The sequence below is a fragment of the Corythoichthys intestinalis genome, chromosome 4, assembly GCF_030265065.1.
Source record: "Corythoichthys intestinalis isolate RoL2023-P3 chromosome 4, ASM3026506v1, whole genome shotgun sequence".
NCBI classification, from domain to species: domain Eukaryota; kingdom Metazoa; phylum Chordata; class Actinopteri; order Syngnathiformes; family Syngnathidae; genus Corythoichthys; species Corythoichthys intestinalis.
The window spans coordinates 55,000,424-55,020,578 of record NC_080398.1 but is presented as its reverse complement, the minus strand read 5'-3'; the positions used below and the strand labels follow the sequence as shown (position 1 = coordinate 55,020,578).

Here is a 20,155-nt window from a genome sequence, read left to right as displayed (position 1 = left end):
ATATAACCACGTAGTATTTATGGCAGAAGCATTTTTGACTCCAAGCATATTGCAGGGACACAAAAACAATCACATTTTTGTAAAAAAAAAAAAAAAAAAATCATTTTGGCAATACAGTATAAGTAAACTAAGATTGCAGAGGGATTGTTCTTTTGAGGGAAAGCAGTGACAAATATGTATTATATCATGATTTTAATGATCAAATTTCTGTTTTAGGAAAGCGTAACCTCCAATATATGCTATTATTCACAGTGTAAGTACTTTTACATATTCAGAATATTTCATATGAGAATTTTCCTGCTATGAATTCCAGCATAGTAAAAAAAACTAATTTGTATTGGTCTTGCTGGTACAGAAACTGGCATATGCTGTTTTATTTTTATTATTATTTTTTTAAAACAAGGATTAGACATTCTTCTTGGCCAATATTCCGTGTTGGACGAGTTACTCAAAAGTTTTTTTTTTCAGTCAACGCCAGATGTAAACGTGCACCTTTCCTGACATCACATCATACTACTCATTCTGCCAGTCAACTGCCCAATCGGCGAAGGCGGGGCGTGCCAAATTTCCCTCTGTAAACCAATCAGCACATAGCGTGAGCTCTGCTCACTGGTGCGTGTCATCCGATTGGAGGACCGAGGAGAGGGTTGGGAAATTATCCAATCCGAAGAGTCAGCGGCTCTGTCATTGTCATATAATATTAAGCATACCTTTGACAAACTAACGAATCAACAAAAGGCATAAATGTGTTTTTTTTGTGTGTGTGTTTTTGTCGGCGCACCTTGATCCGGTGAAACTTAATTGGTCTCCGATTTTCACTTAAATCCAGTTTATATTTTATTAATTGTTTACTTAATATTCATATTCTTTCCTGATATCTGAGAGATGTGGACTTTTTTGGGACTCGCAAGCTTCACGTATTTGTACAAAAAGTCCGGAGCTGTTTGGACATTGGCTCAGAAAGAGCTTGTGACCGCTGTCGTCTTGTTTCTGTTAGTTGGACTGTTGCTGTCTTATTGTCGATATTTTCATGGCCACAAACTTAGCAGAGTCTCTCAGCTGTTGAGCACACCTCTGAGCCTCTTGGCCCTCTTGCCTGTCATCAACCATCTCATCCCTCAAAGTTCACCACGGAGGAGTCAAGATGCTGACAACACGTGTCAAAAGGTAAGATTTTCCCCCAAATGGAACAATGCATACGTGTAAAAGTATAGTGACAGTGGGCAGCTAGTCAAAATATGACACAGAATACCTGTAACCCCTTATAAGGCAAGTGGCTCTTTTTTTTGTCATTAAAGAAAGAAAAAAAAATACGAGCAATTTTTATGATTAGTACTATTATGTATGTATATATATATATATATATATGTATATATATATATTCAAATCATTAATGGTGTATTTTTTGTTATTTTTATATAATTAAGAATACATGTATTTATAAATTAAACCAATATTATTAAAAGCTCAACTGATTAAATTATAATGAATGAAAACAAATACTGAGTGGTTCTGGCCCCAAGTATGAAACACTCTAAAGTACTTAAAAAAAAAAAAAAAACCTCATTCATAGACTTCATAATATATTGACGGGTAACGGTATGCGGGGCCGATTAATAGGCGGCCTGCTTTTTTGGCGTGGCAGTCAAACCCGATCGAGTGGAATCACTGACAAAGAGCTTTTTCCATTCTTGTGAATAAATGCTTAAATCCCTCAATTCTTTATAGATATGGGCGTAAAAAAGTCTCGTTTTTTGGTTAAAAGCAAAAAAAAGTGCAGTTAGCATTTATTTTACGTAATTATTGCAAACTGTGATGCTAGTCAGTAAGCAAATGTAGCGGTAACATATTACATCACCATTGGGTTGCACAAATGGCGCCGCTAAATTAGGACCGTATTGCAATATTTCTGTCTTGCACATATTTAAGTCTAAGCAAGCTATAATTATTCACTTATAGCTCTAGAGCATATTTATTTTATTAAATACATATTTTTATATGGAGTGCCACATCCAATTTCGTTGTTTACAATGTTCCGTTGTTGACAATGACAATAAAGACCTGTTCTATTCTTTTATGCCAAAGGGGGAAAAAAAAAATCATTGAACTTTGGCAAGAGAAAAACATCGACAGAAATGTAGCATCATTCATCCAAAGAGCTTGAGTTCCCTGTCATATCTCAGAAATATATTTCCTATGATGAAACTTAAAGGATCATAACTCCGGTTTTCCGTAGTCAGTCGGTGCCAAATAAAAACTGGAGAGATTAAAATCGGCGCTTTCGAGTCATATTGATGGTAGCGCTCTGTGTCAAATACTTCATTTTTTTTAAGGTGCTTTAAAAAGGGCACATGATTAAAGAGGCTGGCATGACGATACAATGGCAAGCTTCAGTCTGATATGTATAATGGAGTCAAGTGATTTTTGTTGTAACGTCTCAATGATGAAACGGGCAACTCTCCAGCAAAAAAAAAAAAAGAAGTAAAATCTAATTTGTAGAATAAGCAGGAAAATGTGACAACTAGTGTAGCCTAAAGTAGCGGCGTAAGAGTAGTGTTTCTTCATCACAAATCTACTCAAGTACCGTAAAAGTAAAAAGTATAGCTTCGTAAAACTACTCTTAGAAGTAAAATTTTCTCAAAAAGTTACTCAAGTTAATGTAACCTATTACTACCAACCTCTGGTTGTGAATGCTCATCTTTTAGTGCCATTGATGGCGCTAAATGTTCATTTTGACTCAGAAGGTGAACGTTTGTTCATTCGCCCCTCCCATTCAAAATGGATTTGACGTCTAGCGCCGTCAACAGCAGCCATTGAGTTAAATGAGCGCCCAGTAAGGATAAATTAAAAAAAAAGTCATAACTTGTACCTGAAACGGTTAAGGTGTTAAAGTATTTCTGTGGTACAGAATTATATTTCACTATAAAAGTGGTGTACTTGAATAGCAAAGAAGCCGCGGTTTAATTTCAACAGCTTTGGCATTTGTATAAAGTTAAATTCACAGCCAAGTATTGCAAAAAATTCAAATGAATGATGCTCATATAGATTGTAGTATTTATGTATGACATAAATTCATTGTGTGATGCACTGAAAGGGAGTTTCACCTCTTAATCTCGTTGTACTGTGTATAATGACACCGACATGAAAATAGTACTCAAAACTTCTAAAAGTTACCTAAATAATTTTAAATCTACTGTAATATAATATGAAGATATTCCTGGGGGGCACATTTCCTGTCGTGTTTTCCATGTGTCCCTCCTCCAACACACCTGAATCAAATAATCAGCATCATTATCAGGCTTCTGGAGAATTTACTGATGACATAATCATTTGATTCAGGTGTGTAAGGGGAGAGTGGCATGGAAAACACAACAGAATAGGTGGTATCAAGGTCTGGATTTGGTAAACCCTGCTTACTTTTAAATCCACAATAATAGTTAATATATGTTATAAAAATACTCAGAAATGATAAAAACTTCCTAAAATTTACCTTAAAATTCTTAAAATACTCCCTACAACACAGTTTCCAAGTGTTGTTGGACCCAAATCCAACACACCCAAATCCGGTCATCGAGAGCCCCTATCCAGCTTGTTTTCCATGTCTCCCTCCTTTAAATATGCTACGTGACTAACACGGTCAACTAATCAACACTCTGCTTTAAAGGGAAATGTCTTTAATGACTTTGATATCAACTGTGACAGTTTCTTCAAAGTCAGGATATACTAGTACAGCGGGGGGGGGTCAGATTTTAAGATAAATCCATTAGGGCAAAGTTTTATAAAACATCTGCTGACATCCACAGTATAGGGAACTCGGTTTGTTGACTTTATAGCAGAATCCGAACAGCCACCGGGAATGAGCACATAAACTTGCATAAGCAGAACTCACGGTCAACTGGCAAAGGTGACAATCTAGCAGTCATTGCATCATCGACAAAGCCTTAAAGGGTACCACGGATAGAAAGACATGTAGTTCTTAAAAGATAAATGTTAGTACAAGTTATAATAATTTGCATTAAAACCCCTCTTAAAATTTGTAAAATTTTAAATAAAAAAATAAACTAGTAGCTCGCCATTGTTGTTGACGTCGCAGGGCGGTGACGTCACATGGCCACGCTACCGTACTTCCCAGTGTCACTCTTTAAGTATGTAAGGTAGTGTTTTAAATACACCACCAGGTATGAATGGCGAGTTTTAAATCAATAAGAGATCAAGCTAATGAGTGCGTTTTGTCCCTCGATTGACATCATAATTTCCTGTTTAGTGCGGGTCCATTGTGACTTACGTTCATTTGAGTATTGTCTTTACAACAAACAAGACTCCTGATAATGGCTCCCAGCATCATAGTTTGTATACTGTGACTAAATATTGCCATCCAGGGTATTTGTTGAGCTAAACGAGTAGCTAAAATGTTTAAATAGAGTTGACCAAAGTCTGAGTCAGTTTTATGTGTATTTTGCATATCTATTTTGATTGTGAGTTTTTGAACTCTTTGCATAGTTGTTTAACTGTGTGTGAATAGGGCCTCATCAATAGAGATTGAAGCAGTTTTATTTTTTTGAGCGATATGAATTTTATTTTTGTTGTATTTTCACTATATGATACTTCCGTTTGTTGTGAAGGAGTGGCTGAAGCTTAGGCCAATAAACGGCGCGGTCCGAGCTATGAATCTGAACGCCTGTGTCCACTCGCCTTTCTCTGCTTCTTAGATCTCAACAAGTCAACATGCATAATGATACGAATTGCCAGCAACCAAACTAAGTTTAATACATTTATTCGTTTTCCGTGTCGCTTATTCACCGGGAAGCAATCGGCAGGATGATCAACAGTCTGGACATCTGCTTTTACGTGACAAAAATAAGGTGTCATTAAACGTCTCCGTAGAGGTAAACGTTTTTGTGTGTTGTGACGCACGGCCCCGGGGTATCAGCAAAAATAATCAAACTGCTGTGTTTCACTGTCTACCCTGATCATATGTAAAGCACATGACGGCTCTGGATGCTAACTATCTCCATAATAATATTGGAATAAGTTGGATCACACAATAGTTTACTGTAAAGATCTGCAAACAGTTTTTGACATCAAACACTCTCCTGCTCTCATCATTAGAGCAGGGGACGTTGTCACTAGGGAACTTGACACAAGAACGCTACTCGTCTCACCCCGTTTTTCCTGTTCATTTTGCTTTTGCTGTCTGTCTCATTAATGTTCCACTCGGGTTCAAATTGGTAGGGCAGAGCCGATGACATGTTAACGTAATGGCAGTGAGAAAGTCCGGCAGTGTACCCATGTGACATCACCGCCGTGCGACGTCAACAACAATGGCGGCCTACTAGTTGAAATAATTTTACAAATGTTATTAACACAAAAACATTAAGAGCGGTTTTATTATCAAATGATTATAACTCATACTAACATTTATCCTTTAAGAACTACATGTCTTTCTATCTGCGGTACCCTTTAAGTGCAGCTGACTTTGGCTGGCCAGACTATGATAAAATGACGGGCAGACAAACTGATCGGCTGTCTTAGTGTACTGACACCATGAAATGACCCAAAGTCTCTAAAGATACTATTCACAAGATATTATTCATAGATGTACTAAAATTGTTCTTTAAAAAACTTACAATTTCTCATTTTCTAAATGGACTATGTTGCACTTTAAACATCTTCAAAACAACTGTTATTGTATTGGAGAAAAAAAAAATAAGTATTTGACCTTTCCCCCTGTGTTGTGTCTCTATATCGTTACCAAAATAGAGCCCAAGAAGAAGGAAACAAGTGGCTCATGGGTCTTCCACACACACCTCACAAGTGGGCTCAACTGGGCTCGGGACAGACGTCGAGCCAGATGTAGTGATCGTGGGAGCCGGGGTCCTTGGCTCGGCGATGGCGGCCGTGCTGGCGCGAGACGGGCGGAGGGTAACGGTGGTGGAGAGAGACCTGAAGGAACCCGACAGGATAGTGGGGGAGCTTCTACAACCCGGAGGCTATCGAGCGCTCAAAGAGCTGGGCCTGGAAGGTCAGTCACACCCAAGTGTGTTACACTGAGAGTTAACCTACCTTTGTCCACTGTAAATCTTTCTGTGTTACAATATTTGTTAAACTCAGCTGATTAAACCTATTTGTAATGTGCACACATTCTATAATTGTGGCTTTTCACAGTTAGCATTTTGAAACATTGTGTATGTGCACAAGGCAGGAACCTTGACAAAGACTAAAACTTTAAAAGGATAGAAAGAAAACAGGGGAACTGCTTCAAACAAAGGGTACAGACATCAAGCAACACAAGTGGGAAGCTCACTGGTAGACAAAAGGAAAAGGCCTAATGAGGACAGGTGGAACTAACAAGTAATTAATCACAAAGACAAGACAGGAACAAGACACTGGCAAACCAGAACAGGTGCTGGGATCAAACAAAACCACAAAGACAGAACCTAACAATTTCAAACGGAAACATTGGAAAGAATGATAGATGATAGATGATAGATGATAGATATGCTCAAAACAAATGTATTCACATGTTAGGGCAACCCTGGTCTAGTGGTTTTGCGCGTTGCACGAGCGGTATAGAAAATAGATAAATGTATTTGATGTACAAATGACAGTAAAGTCTGTCAAGACACTGTGTAGTCTCAATGCAATTAAGAAATAAATACAAGACTTGATTCCTTAAAATGTACTTAACTTGCTTGACTGACCCATTCTTGTGGTAAACAAATCTGATTTTGGTCAATTTCCCTAAAAATAGAAAGTTTAACTATCCAATCACAGATGACATACATTACTGAAAGTGTGGCAAGTAAACATTAACGTGAGGACCTTTTAACAGAAAAAAAAACAAACAAAAAAAAACAACTCCTCCATGCTGTGATGACTTTGATTAAGCCACTTGAAGGACAAACTATTACATGGTTTCACTCAGGGGCGTCACTAGATTTTAAGAACGGGTGGGGGTGGGGGTTTGGGGGGCTTAGCCCCCAGGAGTTGCACAGGACGTAAGTGAATGTAGTGTACAAGCACTATAGTTGTAACTCACACAGATTACATTTTGGGCATATATGCAACAAAAATGTAATTTGTGAGTTTCAAACGGAGAAAAATACATATTACTTGCATTTAAATAATTGCACACAAATGTATATCCAAACATTATGCATACCGGTACATACAGTACACTTTGGACACTCGATCTCATTCATGGGTTTTTGTTATTTTCATGGCTATTTCCATTGTAAATTCTCACTAAGGTAATAAAACTATGAATGAACATCTGTGGAATTATGGACGTGGCTAAAAAAATACTCATATAACTAAAAGCATATATAATATTCTAATATCTTCGAAAAGTAGCTACCCTTTGCTCTGATTAGCTATTTGCACACTCTCTTCATTTGGGGTTGGGACCATCATTTGTGTTGCATTGAATGAGGTTTGTCCAAACTTTTGGCCTGTACTGTACGTGAATGAGCTCAGCTCTTGTACTCATCTATGTGTAAAGTGAGAAACACAGCTGATGCCCCAGATTCTAAGGAAGTCACCCCAAAGATAATTGTAAAAAAGTCTTTTAACTTTTTAAACAACCTGGACTTTAACAATACATTTCAGACTAACTAGCTAGCAGTAGCTAAGTAGAAGCGTTATTTTAGCGCTGGGATGTAACTTTTGACCGCAAAACAAAAAGATAAGACGTGCGCAGAGACTGTCTGTTGTGTGGAAGCCAGGTTTTTTTTTTATTTGTCAAACACAGCATTTGGTTTATTAATTACATGGGACTTTCTGCAGTTAGCTGGGGATTGGAGCTAACTAACTGTTACTCCCAGCAGTGATAAATACTCACTTTCTTGAAATCCGTCTTATGTCCATCCTTCATCCATGTAGTCATGTTCACGCGCTACTGTGAGCGTGAGAGGAAGTGCCAGTACGAGGAAGTCACAGGGAAAATGCGGACTGGATTTTTTAGTGATGTGGGTATTCTCTATATGAACAAGTGGAATGGATTGGATAAGTACCCACTGATGGGAAACTGACAGATTTATGATCATATTTAAATTAATAATGACAGGTTTCATGATTATTGAAAGTAATATTCTGTCAACTTCATAGTAAATATAGCAGCTTTTTAATTTTTTATTTTTTTTTTTAAATAAAACAATATTTTTAGGGGTCTTGAGATTATTTAAAATAGGCCTAACGACGCCAGTGTTCCAACCAATCACTAGGACACCTATTTAACAATTTGTAATTAGTTGCAGTTCAGTTGGGTGCTACTTGTTTAAGTAGAAAACTCAGAAAACTTGGTTAAATTTCATGTGCTGGATGAGTTGGAAGAAAACCTGCACCCACAGCGGTCCTTGATGACTGGTTTGGACACCCCTTGAATAATATCAACATGTACAGTATTATTCACATTATCTAAAAGAAAAGTATACCATCTTCAGTGGTGGAATTTAATGAAGTAAAAGTACTTTGTTACTGTACTTAAGTACATTTTTCTGTATCTGTACTTGAGTACAAATATGAAGTGGTACCTTTTACTTCACTACATTTTATAGCAGGTATCTCTACTTTTTACTCCACTTTTAAAATTGTTACCTGTTCCACACGTTACTTTTGATTGTTTTCTTTTTTTTCCCTCATTGTGAATTGATAGTTTTGTTTTCACGCTTCTGCTGCAATCGATAAGGCCTGTGCAACAACACCATGACTGAGAACTAGTGGCAGCAACTTGAGTACAAGCAAGATTAGGCAGGTGAACAAGCTATTGACCAATAAAAATCACCACACTCTGTACATTAGGTGGCGGTATGCATCTGATAGTTGCTTGCAATCTGCCATTAAGCCAAGTTTAAGCGTTTTTGAGTTTGTTAACCTTCTGTGTACAGTGCAGTCAATTTTATTGCTTGTTGTTTTCCCATTCTGCAGTGGGAGAAATTACTTTTAATTTTGAATTGTAAAGTAAATTTCAAAGTAAGTACTTACAGTGCCTTGCAAAAGTATTCGGCCCCCTTGAACCTTGCAACCTTTCGCCACGTTTCAGGGTTCAAACATAAAGATATAAAATTTTAATTTTTTGTCAAGAATCAACAACAAGTGGGACACAATCGTGAAGTGGAACAAAATTTATTGGATAATTTAAACTTTTTTAACAAATAAAAAACTGAAAAGTGGGGCGTGCAATATTATTCAGCCCCCTTGCGTTAATACTTTGTAGCGCCACCTTTTGCTCCAATTACAGCTGCAAGTCGCTTGGGGTATGTTTCTATCAGTTTTGCACATCGAGAGACTGACATTCTTGCCCATTCTTCCTTGCAAAACAGCTCGAGCTCAGTGAGGTTGGATGGAGAGTGTTTGTGAACAGCAGTCTTCAGCTCTTTCCACAGATTCTCGATTGGATTCAGGTCTGGACTTTGACTTGGCCATTTTACCACCTGGATACGTTTATTTTTTAACCATTCCATTGTAGATTTGGCTTTATGTTTTGGATCATTGTCCTGTTGGAAGATAAATCTCCGTCCCAGTCTCAGGTCTTGTGCAGATACCCACAGGTTTTCTTCCAGAATATTCCTGTATTTGGCTGCATCCATCTTCCCGTCAATTTTAACCATCTTCCCTGTCCCCGCTGAAGAAAAGCAGGCCCAAACCATGATGCTGCCACCACCATGTTTGACAGTGGGGATGGTGTGTTCAGGGTGATGAGCTGTGTTGCTTTTACGCCAAACATATCGTTTTGCATTGTGGCCCAAAAGTTCAATTTTGGTTTCATCTGACCAGAGCACCTTCTTCCACATGTTTGGTGTGTCTCCCAGGTGGCTTGTGGCAAACTTTAAACGAGACTTTTTATGGATATCTTTGAGAAATGGCTTTCTTCTTGCCACTCTTCCATAAAAGCCAGATTTGTGCAGTGTACAACTGATTGTTGTCCTATGGACAGACTCTCCCACCTCAGCTGTAGATCTCTGCAGTTCATCCAGAGTGATCATGGGCCTCTTGGCTGCATCTCTAATCAGTTTTCTCCTTGTTTGAGAAGAAAGTTTGGAAGGACGGCCGGGTCTTGGTAGATTTGCAGTGGTCTGATGCTCCTTCCATTTCAATATGATGGCTTGCACAGTGCTTCTTGAGATGTTTAAAGCTTGGGAAATCTTTTTGTATCCAAATCCGGCTTTAAACTTCTCCACAACAGTATCTCGGACCTGCCTGGTGTGCTCCTTGGTTTTCATAATGCTCTCTGCACTTTAAATAGAACCCTGAGACTATCACAGAGCAGGTGCATTTATACGGAGACTTGATTACACACATTTGGATTCTATTTATCATCATCGGTCATTTAGGACAACATTGGATCATTCAGAGATCTTCACTGAACTTCTGGAGTGAGTTTGCTGCACTGAAAGTAAAGGGGCCGAATAATATTGCACGCCCCACTTTTCAGTTTTTTATTTGTTAAAAAAGTTTAAATTATCCAATAAATGTTGTTCCACTTCACGATTGTGTCCCACTTGTTGTTGATTCTTGACAAAAAAAATAAATTTCATATCTTTATGTTTGAAGCCTGAAATGTGGCGAAAGGTTGCAAGATTCAAGGGGGCCGAATACTTTTGCAAGGCACTGTATGTACTTTTACTTGAGTATTTCTTGACTTAAATACTTCAGTATTTTTTGCACCTGTATCTGTACTTATACTTAAGTAAAATAAAAAGTGAGCACTTTTTTTACCCAAATCGTCACCCCCTCATCAGGCTCAGTGGAGGGTCTGGATGCTCATCTAGTGAACGGTTACGTGATCCATGACATGGAGAGCAGCACGGAGGTGGAGATTCCGTACCCTCAGGCTCAGGAGAGCATCCAGTGCGGACGCGCTTTCCATCATGGCCGTTTCATCATGGGCCTGCGCAGGGCTGCCCAGGCTGAGCCCAAGTAAGTACAATGCTGCAGTGGATCCTCAGGAGTCTGCATAAAAAATAAATGTTTGCTATAGGTTTTCTAGTCAAAACTAACGAACCTTGTTCAATAATCATACCTGAATCATTTCATTCTCTGCTTGTCGTTTCTACAGCCCCTAGCAAAAAGTATGTAATCGCCAGTCTCGGATGAGCACTCACTTAGACATTTTATCATGTAGAACAAACGCAGATAAAAAGCTTGAAAAAAATAATGAATTAGTTCAAATAGTTCAAAAGTGCAACTCTAGCATTCAGAAACACTAAAAGAAATGAATAAAAAACATTGTGGTGGTCAGGAAATGTTACTTTTATAGAGCAAGTGTAGGAAAATATATATGGAATTACTCCATTCTGACGAAAAAATATATGGAATCATGAGAAACAAACAAAGAAATAACAATCAAAACACATCTCTAGTATTTAGTAACACTACCACTGGCTTTTATGACAGCTTGCAGTCTTTGAGACATGGACTTGATGAGTATTCTTCATCAATTTGGTCCAATGCATATTCTTGACTCTTGACACCTTGTCCAAAGCAGGTTCTTTACTCATGACACGGTGATGATGCTGGAAGTTTTGTTTGGTGCTGTTCCAGTGAGATTTACAATGATGACTGCCTGAAGAAAATATCAAAATTCCCTCACTCCTTGATGATATGGGGTTGCATGTCAGGCAAAGGCACTGGGGAGATGGCTGTGGTTAAATCTTCAATAAATGCACAAGTTTACATTGAAATTTTAGACAACTTTCTTATCCCTTCAACTGAAAATATGTTTGTCATTTTCCAAGATGACAATGCATCATGCCACAGAGCTAAAACTGTTAAAGCACTCCTTGGAGAAAGACTCACCCAGTCAATGTCATGGCCTGCAATTAGCCCAGATCTCAACCCTGGAATTTGAAAAAAATGATCCACAGCAAGGCTCCGACCTGCAAGGATGATCTGGCAACTGCAATCAAAGAGAGTTGGCACCAAATTGATGAATAATACTCATCAAGTCCATGCCTCAGAGACTGCAAGCTGTCATAAAAGCCAGAGGTGTTGCTACTTAATTCTAGAAATGTGTTTTGATTGTTATTTCTTTGTTTGTTTCTCATGATTCCATATATATTTCCCTGCACTTACTCTATAAAAGTAACATTTACTGACCACCACAATGTTTTTTTTTATTCATTTCTTGTAGTGTTTATGAATGCTAAAGAGTTGCACTTTTGAACTAATTCATTATTTTTTCAAGCTTTTTATCATAAGTTTGTTCTCTTGATCAAATGTCTGAGTGAGTGCTCATCCGAGACTGGTGATTCCGTACTTTTTGCTAGGGGCTGAAGCTATACAGTTCTGTGAATACAATAAATTGTCTTTGTGCGTCCTCTAGTGTCACATTCATAGAAGGCACTGTGACCAGTCTGGAGGAGGAGGATGGCTGTGTGACGGGGATTAAGTACAAGGACAAAAACAGTGGAGATGTGAAGGTAAGAAGACATGATTATCATTTTTGAAGTATTAAGTTGCTAATGAGTTTTTGTCAACAGGAGGTGCATGCAGCCCTGACAGTGGTGGCTGACGGATGTTTCTCCAAATTTAGGAAGAATCTGGTCTCGGGAAAAACTCACATTTCTTCTCACTTTGTTGGATGCCTAATGAAGGTACACAAGTAGATTTTATGTATCTGTAGGGCTGTCAAATTTATCGTGTTAACGGGCGGTAATTACTTTTTAAAATTGATCACGTTAAAATATTTGCGCAATTAATGCATGCACGGAATGACCCATTCAGGCATTGCCTCAAACAGTTTACAATGACGTTTTAGCACCTTGGGAGCGAAAAGGCAGAGAAATGCGAGTGGACGCAGGTGTTCATTGACGATCAGACGATCTTTTTCTTAACACGCTTAATTGAACACAATGCAGAACATATTGTTTACCATTTGCAGCCACTACTGACAGTCATGTTTGCCCAACTTCCCAGCATGCATTTGGGCGAAGCAGGAGACAATCTTTTTCTTAACACGCTTAATTGAACACAATGCAGAACATACTGTATACCATTTGCAGCCACCACTGACAGTCATGGTTGTTCAATTCCCATCATGCATTTGGGCGGAACAGTTAAGTCGCTACAGTATCATTTAGTGAAAGCACAACAAAAATAATATTCCTATCTCTCAAAAAAATAATGTTCACAAAAAGAAAAGCGCTCAATGCAAAGCTAACTGGCATTCCTAATTAAAATAGCTATGCAAAATACACATAAAACTTACTCAGACTTTGCCTTGGCTAAATCTCTAATTTAAAACTCACCATTGACACCTTGTGGTGTATTTTCAATCACTAATTTACTTATCTTTCCATTCCAACAATAATTTACAGAAAAATATGGCATAATTTAGAGATTTTTTTGAATTGCGATTAATTCATTTTTAAGCTGTGATTAACTCGATTAAAAATTCTAATCGTTTGATTAAAGTAGGAGTAGTATCTAGTAAATGTCTGGTGCTTTCTAGGACTGCCCCCAGTTTAAAGCCAACCACGCTGAATTAGTGCTGGCCGACCCCAGTCCTGTGCTCGTCTATCAGATCTCCTCCAGTCACACTAGAGTGCTTGTGGACATAAGAGGGGAGATGCCAAGAAACCTTCCTCAACACTTGGCCGAGAAAGTATACCCTCAGCTGCCAGGTATAGTCACAACACACCCTCAAATGCACTTTGGCCAAAGCACATCAGTTCAACATACTGGAAGACACATTTGAAGGCATTGGCATTTATAATAGAGCTGGATAGCTTTTCATGTGAAATATCACAGGTGCACTCTGGAAGCAAAGGGAATCTTCAGGGGTCTGGCTGAAATGTTGCCGTCGGTCACATTGAAATATTGATTTGCCGCATATAGACATTGGGCTCCTGAGCTCAGTGGGCAACCTTCTGGCAAGGTGGCTGAGTGATGACGCCTAGGTGCTCTCTTCCCCTCTTTGTCTCTTCAGAGCATTTAAAAGACGCTTTCATGGAGGCTCTACAGAACGACCGCGTCAGGTCCATGCCAGCCAGCTACCTCCCTCCTTCCCCTGTCAACAAGTCAGGTACCTACTCACACGGAAGTAGCCCGGTTATATTTGAAAATGGATTTATATAGGGTTGGGCATCGTTTCAATTTGAATGGTTCTGATTCCACGTATTAATTATTCTTTTCACCAAATACTTTTTTACTTCTACTTGAGTACAGTTTTTGGAATCACTACTTTTATTTGAGTAATATTATTTTGAGGTAACGCTACGCTTACTTGAGTAATATTTTGGAATACTCTACACACTTCTGATTATTACATAAACAGTGGTACGAAAAAGTATCTGAACCTTTTGGAATTTTTCACATTTTTGCATGAAATCACTACCAAATGTGATTTCATCTTTGTCAAAATCACACAGATGAAAAAAACAGTGCCTGCTTCAACTCAAACCACCACATTTATAGGTTTTCATATTTTAATGAGGATAGTATGCAAACAATTACAGAAGGGGGAAAATAAGTAAGTGAACCATCACATTTAATATTTGTGGCCCCCCCTTTGGCAGCAGTAACTTCAACCAGACGCTTCCTGTAGCTGCAGACCAGTCTGGCACATCGATACGGACTAATCTTGGTCCATTCTTCTCTACAAAACTGCTGTTGTTCCATCAGATTCCTTTGATGTCTGGCATGAATAAGCTGTCTATAGGTCATGCCACAGCACTCAGTGGGGTTCAAGCCTGGACTTTGACTTGGCCACTCCAGAAAGTGTATTTTGTTCTTCTGAAACCACTCTGAAGTGGATTTACTTCTGTGTTTTGGATCATTGTCTTGTTGCAGCATCCATCCTCTTTTTAGCTTCAACAGCGACAGATGGCTTCAGGTTTTCCTGCAAAACATCCTGATAAACTTTTGAATTCATTCTTACATAATAATTGTAAGTTGTCCAGGCCCTAAGGTAGCAAAACAGCCCCAAATCATGATGCTCTCTCCACCATGCTTCACGGTGGGGATGAGGTGTTGATGTTGGTGAGCTGTTCTATTTTTCCTCCACACATGACGTTGTGTGTTACTCCCATACAATTCAACTTTGGTTTCATCAGTCCACAAAATATTTGCCAAAACTTCTGTGGAGTGTCCAAGTGCCTTAAACGAGCAACAATGTTTTTTTTTTTTTTTTTTTTTAAACAGCAGTGGCTTCCTCAGTGGAGTCCTTCCATGAACAGCATTCTAGGCCATAGTTTTATATCTAGTTGATGTGTGCACAGAGATTGGACTGTGCCAGTGATTTTTGTCTTTAACAGACACTCCAGGGTTCTTTTTTACCTCTCTGAGTATCATCTTTGGTGGACTGCCACTCCTTGGGAGAGAAGCAACATTGCCAAACTCTCTCCATTTGTAGACGACTTCTCTGACTGTTGATTGATAAACATCGACTTTTAGAGATGGTTTTGTATCATTTCCCAACTTTTACAAATGAACACTCCTTGATCGCAGGTCTTCAGACAGCTCCTTCGACCGAGCCATAATGCACATCAGACAATGCTTCTCATCAAGACAATTCTTACCAGGTGTGCGTTTTATAGTTGGCAGGGCAGCTTTGCTTTAAATCACGAATCAGTGATTGGGCATACACCTGACCTAAACTGTTTGGTAAAAATGGGTTTCAATTGCTCTTTAGGTCTCCTTAGGCAGAGAGTTCACTTACTTTCCCCCTTGTGTCATTGTTTGCATGCTATCCTCATTAAAAAATGAAAACCTATAAATGTTTGGGTGGTCTTAGTTAAAGCAGTTTTTACATCTGTGTGATTTTGACAAAGATCAGATCACATTTGATGGTGATTTTATGCAGAAATGTGAGAAATTCCAAAAGGTTCAGATACTTTTTCATACCACTGCAGTTAAAGAAATGTGAAAACAGTTGATGCATGTTGTTTTTTGTGGTCTGCAGGCGTATTGCTCCTTGGTGACGCTTACAACATGAGACACCCTCTCACTGGAGGAGGGATGAGCGTCGCTCTCAATGACGTCCGCATCTGGAGGAGCCTGCTTTGGAACATTCCAGACTTGAGCGATGACAAAGCCCTGCGGCAGGTGAAAGCAGACGGCATGGCCCATAATTATTTATTAACATTTTTTTGGTCAAGTGCAAGTCTCAAACCCTGGGTGTCAATTTACACAAAAAGAAGACTGACTGGACGTTACATAAAGACACATATATACAAACTCTTAACAGACAGACCCTGGGCAAGCGTCATCTTAGTGACACTGAAAATACAAAGTTCTATTACACTTCTTCCTGTGTTGAAATTTGCCATTTTTTTCTCCTAATAGGCACAGAAGAAATTCCACTGGGAGCGCAAGTCATCACATTCTTTCGTGGTGAATGTGTTGGCCCAGGCTCTATACGAGCTATTTGCAGCCACAGACGGTGAGCGTCTGCAAGCAACAAGCGTGCACAAAAATACAAAGAGAATATTTGTCATTTTGGTGTGTTTTGAGCAGAGTCACTACATGAGCTAAGAAAAGCCTGCTTTCAGTACTTCAAACTTGGAGGAGAGTGCATTGCTGGACCAATTGGACTCCTCTCAGTGTATGTACAATAATAATTCCGGATTGGCAATTATACTTCTGCAGCTATTAGGCTACATTCATTAACAATTCTATTTTTTTCCCCCTCAGTTTGTCACCCAGACCAATGATCCTCATCGGACACTTCTTTGCTGTGGCCTTGTACGCTGTGTATTTCAACTTCAAGTCAGAATCCTGGAGCACCAAACACAGAGCTTTATTTAAAAGTGTCACAATCCTTTTCCGAGCCTGCACCGTCATGTTCCCCCTCATCTACTCTGAGCTCAAGTACCTGGTGTACTGAAGGGCTCCACCATAGGGTGCACAAGGACAAGACCCTGTCTTAATATTGTGTCAACCTTTGCAAAACTAGTATTTTTTGATGTCTTCACTTGGGAGTGCTTTCACCAACAGCAAAACTCGAGTGAATTTTACAAATGACTTTGCCTACAGTACTTGTTCATGTGGAGAAACATCTTTTTTTTGTACATCCCCAATGATTTGCCGAAGTGGTGCCAATGGACAAATGAGGAAGGTTATTTTCCCTGATAATAAACACTTCTGCCTATTATGGTGAACTTGTTGGTTTAGAGGTTGCCGATTTGGGATTTTCAAAAGCCGATGCCAATACAGGTATGAAAAAAAAAAAAAATTACGCAGATTTCCGATATCTAAAGCAGATTTTGTAAACCGATAATTTTTTTTTTTTCTTTTCAAAAAACGTAGATTATGAAAGGATTTTTTTTTTAATTGTTTCATCAGCTTTAAATTTACAACGACCTGAGATTTAAACGAATAATTCGGTCTAGTGGTACCAAACTAACAAAAGCAGCACTTTTTTAAAGATTATACACTCAGCAAAAACAGAACTTGATTTTCAAAGAATTAAATCCTCCAGGACGTGAAGACAAGATGTAAACAAGTGAGAGTTTAAAAGGATGCTCGTCATGCTAAAGCTTATGCTAACACCAAATGCAGTGTTAGCGTAGCATTTGAGTTTAAGGACCATTCATTAACCACCTTAAAAGGCTAAAGTCACATTGCATATTCTCTCATGGAAAATAAAAAATCTTACAATATTTGTAAAAGAGGAAAGCCGCTACAGACTAGGCCGGCACAATATATCGTTTGAACCTCGCCATCGCAATGTGAGCATGCACTATAGTCCCATCGCAGGATGTGATTGTTTTGTTTTTTTCCTTCATAAAAGCAGCAATTGTGCTTTCTGGATCCCTTTTATATACACCAATCTTCATTATTCAAATTCAGTATCCAAACCCGGATTAAACGGTATATGAATAATAGGGATGTCCTGATTATATATTTTTGCACTCTAGTCCGAGCCACCTGATTGAGAATTTACCAATACAGAGTCCCGATTCGATAATGAAAAAAATTATTTTTTTTGCTTTGATGCTCATGCTGCCGAGTACAGCCTCTCACTTACACAATGAATGAGTTGCCACAGCACACTTCAGACTGTGTACCAAGCTTAACGATGATTAACACATTTGTGACTTGGATCGTTGAGCTACTGAGGCGTCTCTGTCCAGATGAAGGCCACAAACCTGTCAATCATCGATAACATAAAGTACCAAACGCCAGCTGCACTGGTGACCAAGAAAAACGGTTTGGTCTCACTGCTTTTCTGGAGCGAGGGTGATTGGCTGTACGAACATGAAGTGGGGGGAAAAAAATTAATTGAAAACCCGATCCTTTTTACCAAACTCCGATCCTCTGAAAAATGGTGCGATCGGCCCAATTTCTGATCATGTGATCGGATCGCGACATCTCTAATGAATAAAATGTGGTCATAGTCAAGTTTTCCCAAACCGAGCTATTCACGTCTGGTGAAAATTCTTCTAGTTTTAATATAGCACTATATATTGCAAACCCTCCAAAAATCACAATGCCAGTTTTTTCCAATATCGTTCAGCCACACCCCCTCTGGCACGGACAACTCGTTTACTATATAACGTTCAAAGGGTTTTTGGGACAATATGCCCTAGCCAAATTCCTTACCCTAAACTTAACTAGACTCAGTGGTGTGGCAGACAGGGACGTACGTAAACATTACTAGATTGTAACCTTTGCTATGTTTCCCAATTTTAATGCTGCATTAAAGTTGTTAAAATTGCTGCCGTTACAGCATTATTTCCATTCTACTTTCAACATATGAAAGTGTTACAACTGTTTCAGCATTTAAGATTCAAGATTTTGCCGATCTAGGAGTCTTATAGATAAAAAGTTACTCATCTTAGGTTCGCTACAACAGAGCATGCCTGAGAAGTCTACTGCTTTAGGATGGCGGCTGTTTACTTACGCGCCAAGTCTGTCATTTCGAATCTAGTTAGTTCTATATATATGCGGTATCTATGAGACGCATGCATCTAGTTTTATTGTATCTATTGTTTGTAGCAGCTGTCGTTTGGCTGTGGGCTGCAGACAGGTATTATTGCTTCAAGCTGCTGCAGGGTCCTTCGGGGTCCTACTGTCAGTCAGCAGCGGCCACAGTTGCCCACACAGATGCCTGACCTTTTTAATCAGCTTATTTTTTTTGATAATCGGACGATGGCGGAAAAAAGTCCATGTATCGGCCCGATATATCGGTCGACCTCGAGTTTTATTTTTACAATGTACCAATGTTCTTAATTTTGGTATTTTCTTTTATTATTTATAGGGACTTTGGCTTCACATTGAATAGCGGTCTCGTAGCAAACTACGTCCGTAAACAGCTTTTGTCAGCAGCACCAACCTAGACAACATTGAAACCACTGTTATCATGAAAAGTCCAATAACAATGAATCGTTTGTCCAACGAACAATCCAACATTTGTTCTATTATTCCAGTGTTGATTCACATTTGATCCCAGGAAAAAAAAATTCTTAGTATGCACATCCTCAATGTTAGGTTTGGTCACAAATTCAATGGCATAGCACAAGAGTGAACCTTTTTCAATTTAATCCTATTTTGGAAAAGCCCTCTACATTATTCAACACGGACATAGAATTATCTACATGAAGTGAATATAGAGTTTTTTTTTTTTTTCCATACATGAAACACCCAATTTTATCAGCTATCAATTACCAAACTGAACATTAGTCTAAAATATTTGAAAAGTTGTTCGGAAAAATCAGAACAAAAGATGCATAGAAAGATGACAAATCAGACATATCCCTGGTTATAACCATTAATTTATCTTTATTAATTTATACATCACTGATACATGGTTTTCGGGTGAAATAATTGGAAGAATTATCCATATTATTCTTTGTGACTCTCCACAAGGACACGAATACTGGTGTGGAAGACCAGAAAGGGGTGAATGGGGGTGGGGGCTTAGCTGAGGACCTCATCCCAAGCCCGTTTCCCGGCATGCCTACCCGTCTGATCCGAGACTTACCTGGCATGAGCAGAGAAACCAGCCCATTTACGACCGCACCAAACCACATTCCAGCCCACTCGTTTTGGACGTCACCTTATTGATATTGGTAGCAGCAAGCCTTCTACTAACAGTTAACATTTTTATAGATCTAAACAAAAAAGTACTGTACAGCTACTGCTAATAGAATCTAAGAACCTGGCCTTGACGTTTTTACACCAGATTAAAGTGCTAGAAGCAAACCCACCAATC

At 38.8% G+C, this 20,155-nt stretch overlaps 1 protein-coding gene across 1 annotated transcript; it reads left to right on the top strand.

Moving 5' to 3' along the window:
- The first annotated feature begins 715 nt into the window (after nt 1–715).
- Nucleotides 716–17,157, top strand: sqlea (squalene epoxidase a). Its single transcript, XM_057833165.1, has 11 exons — nt 716–1,167; nt 5,761–6,022; nt 10,740–10,917; nt 12,323–12,419; nt 12,480–12,593; nt 13,451–13,622; nt 13,928–14,023; nt 15,902–16,044; nt 16,285–16,381; nt 16,456–16,543; nt 16,633–17,157. Exons 1-11 carry the CDS (start codon nt 886–888, stop codon nt 16,823–16,825), a joined length of 1,722 nt encoding a protein of 573 aa, XP_057689148.1. The 5' UTR covers nt 716–885; the 3' UTR covers nt 16,826–17,157.
- Nucleotides 17,158–20,155: the final 2,998 nt, after the last annotated feature.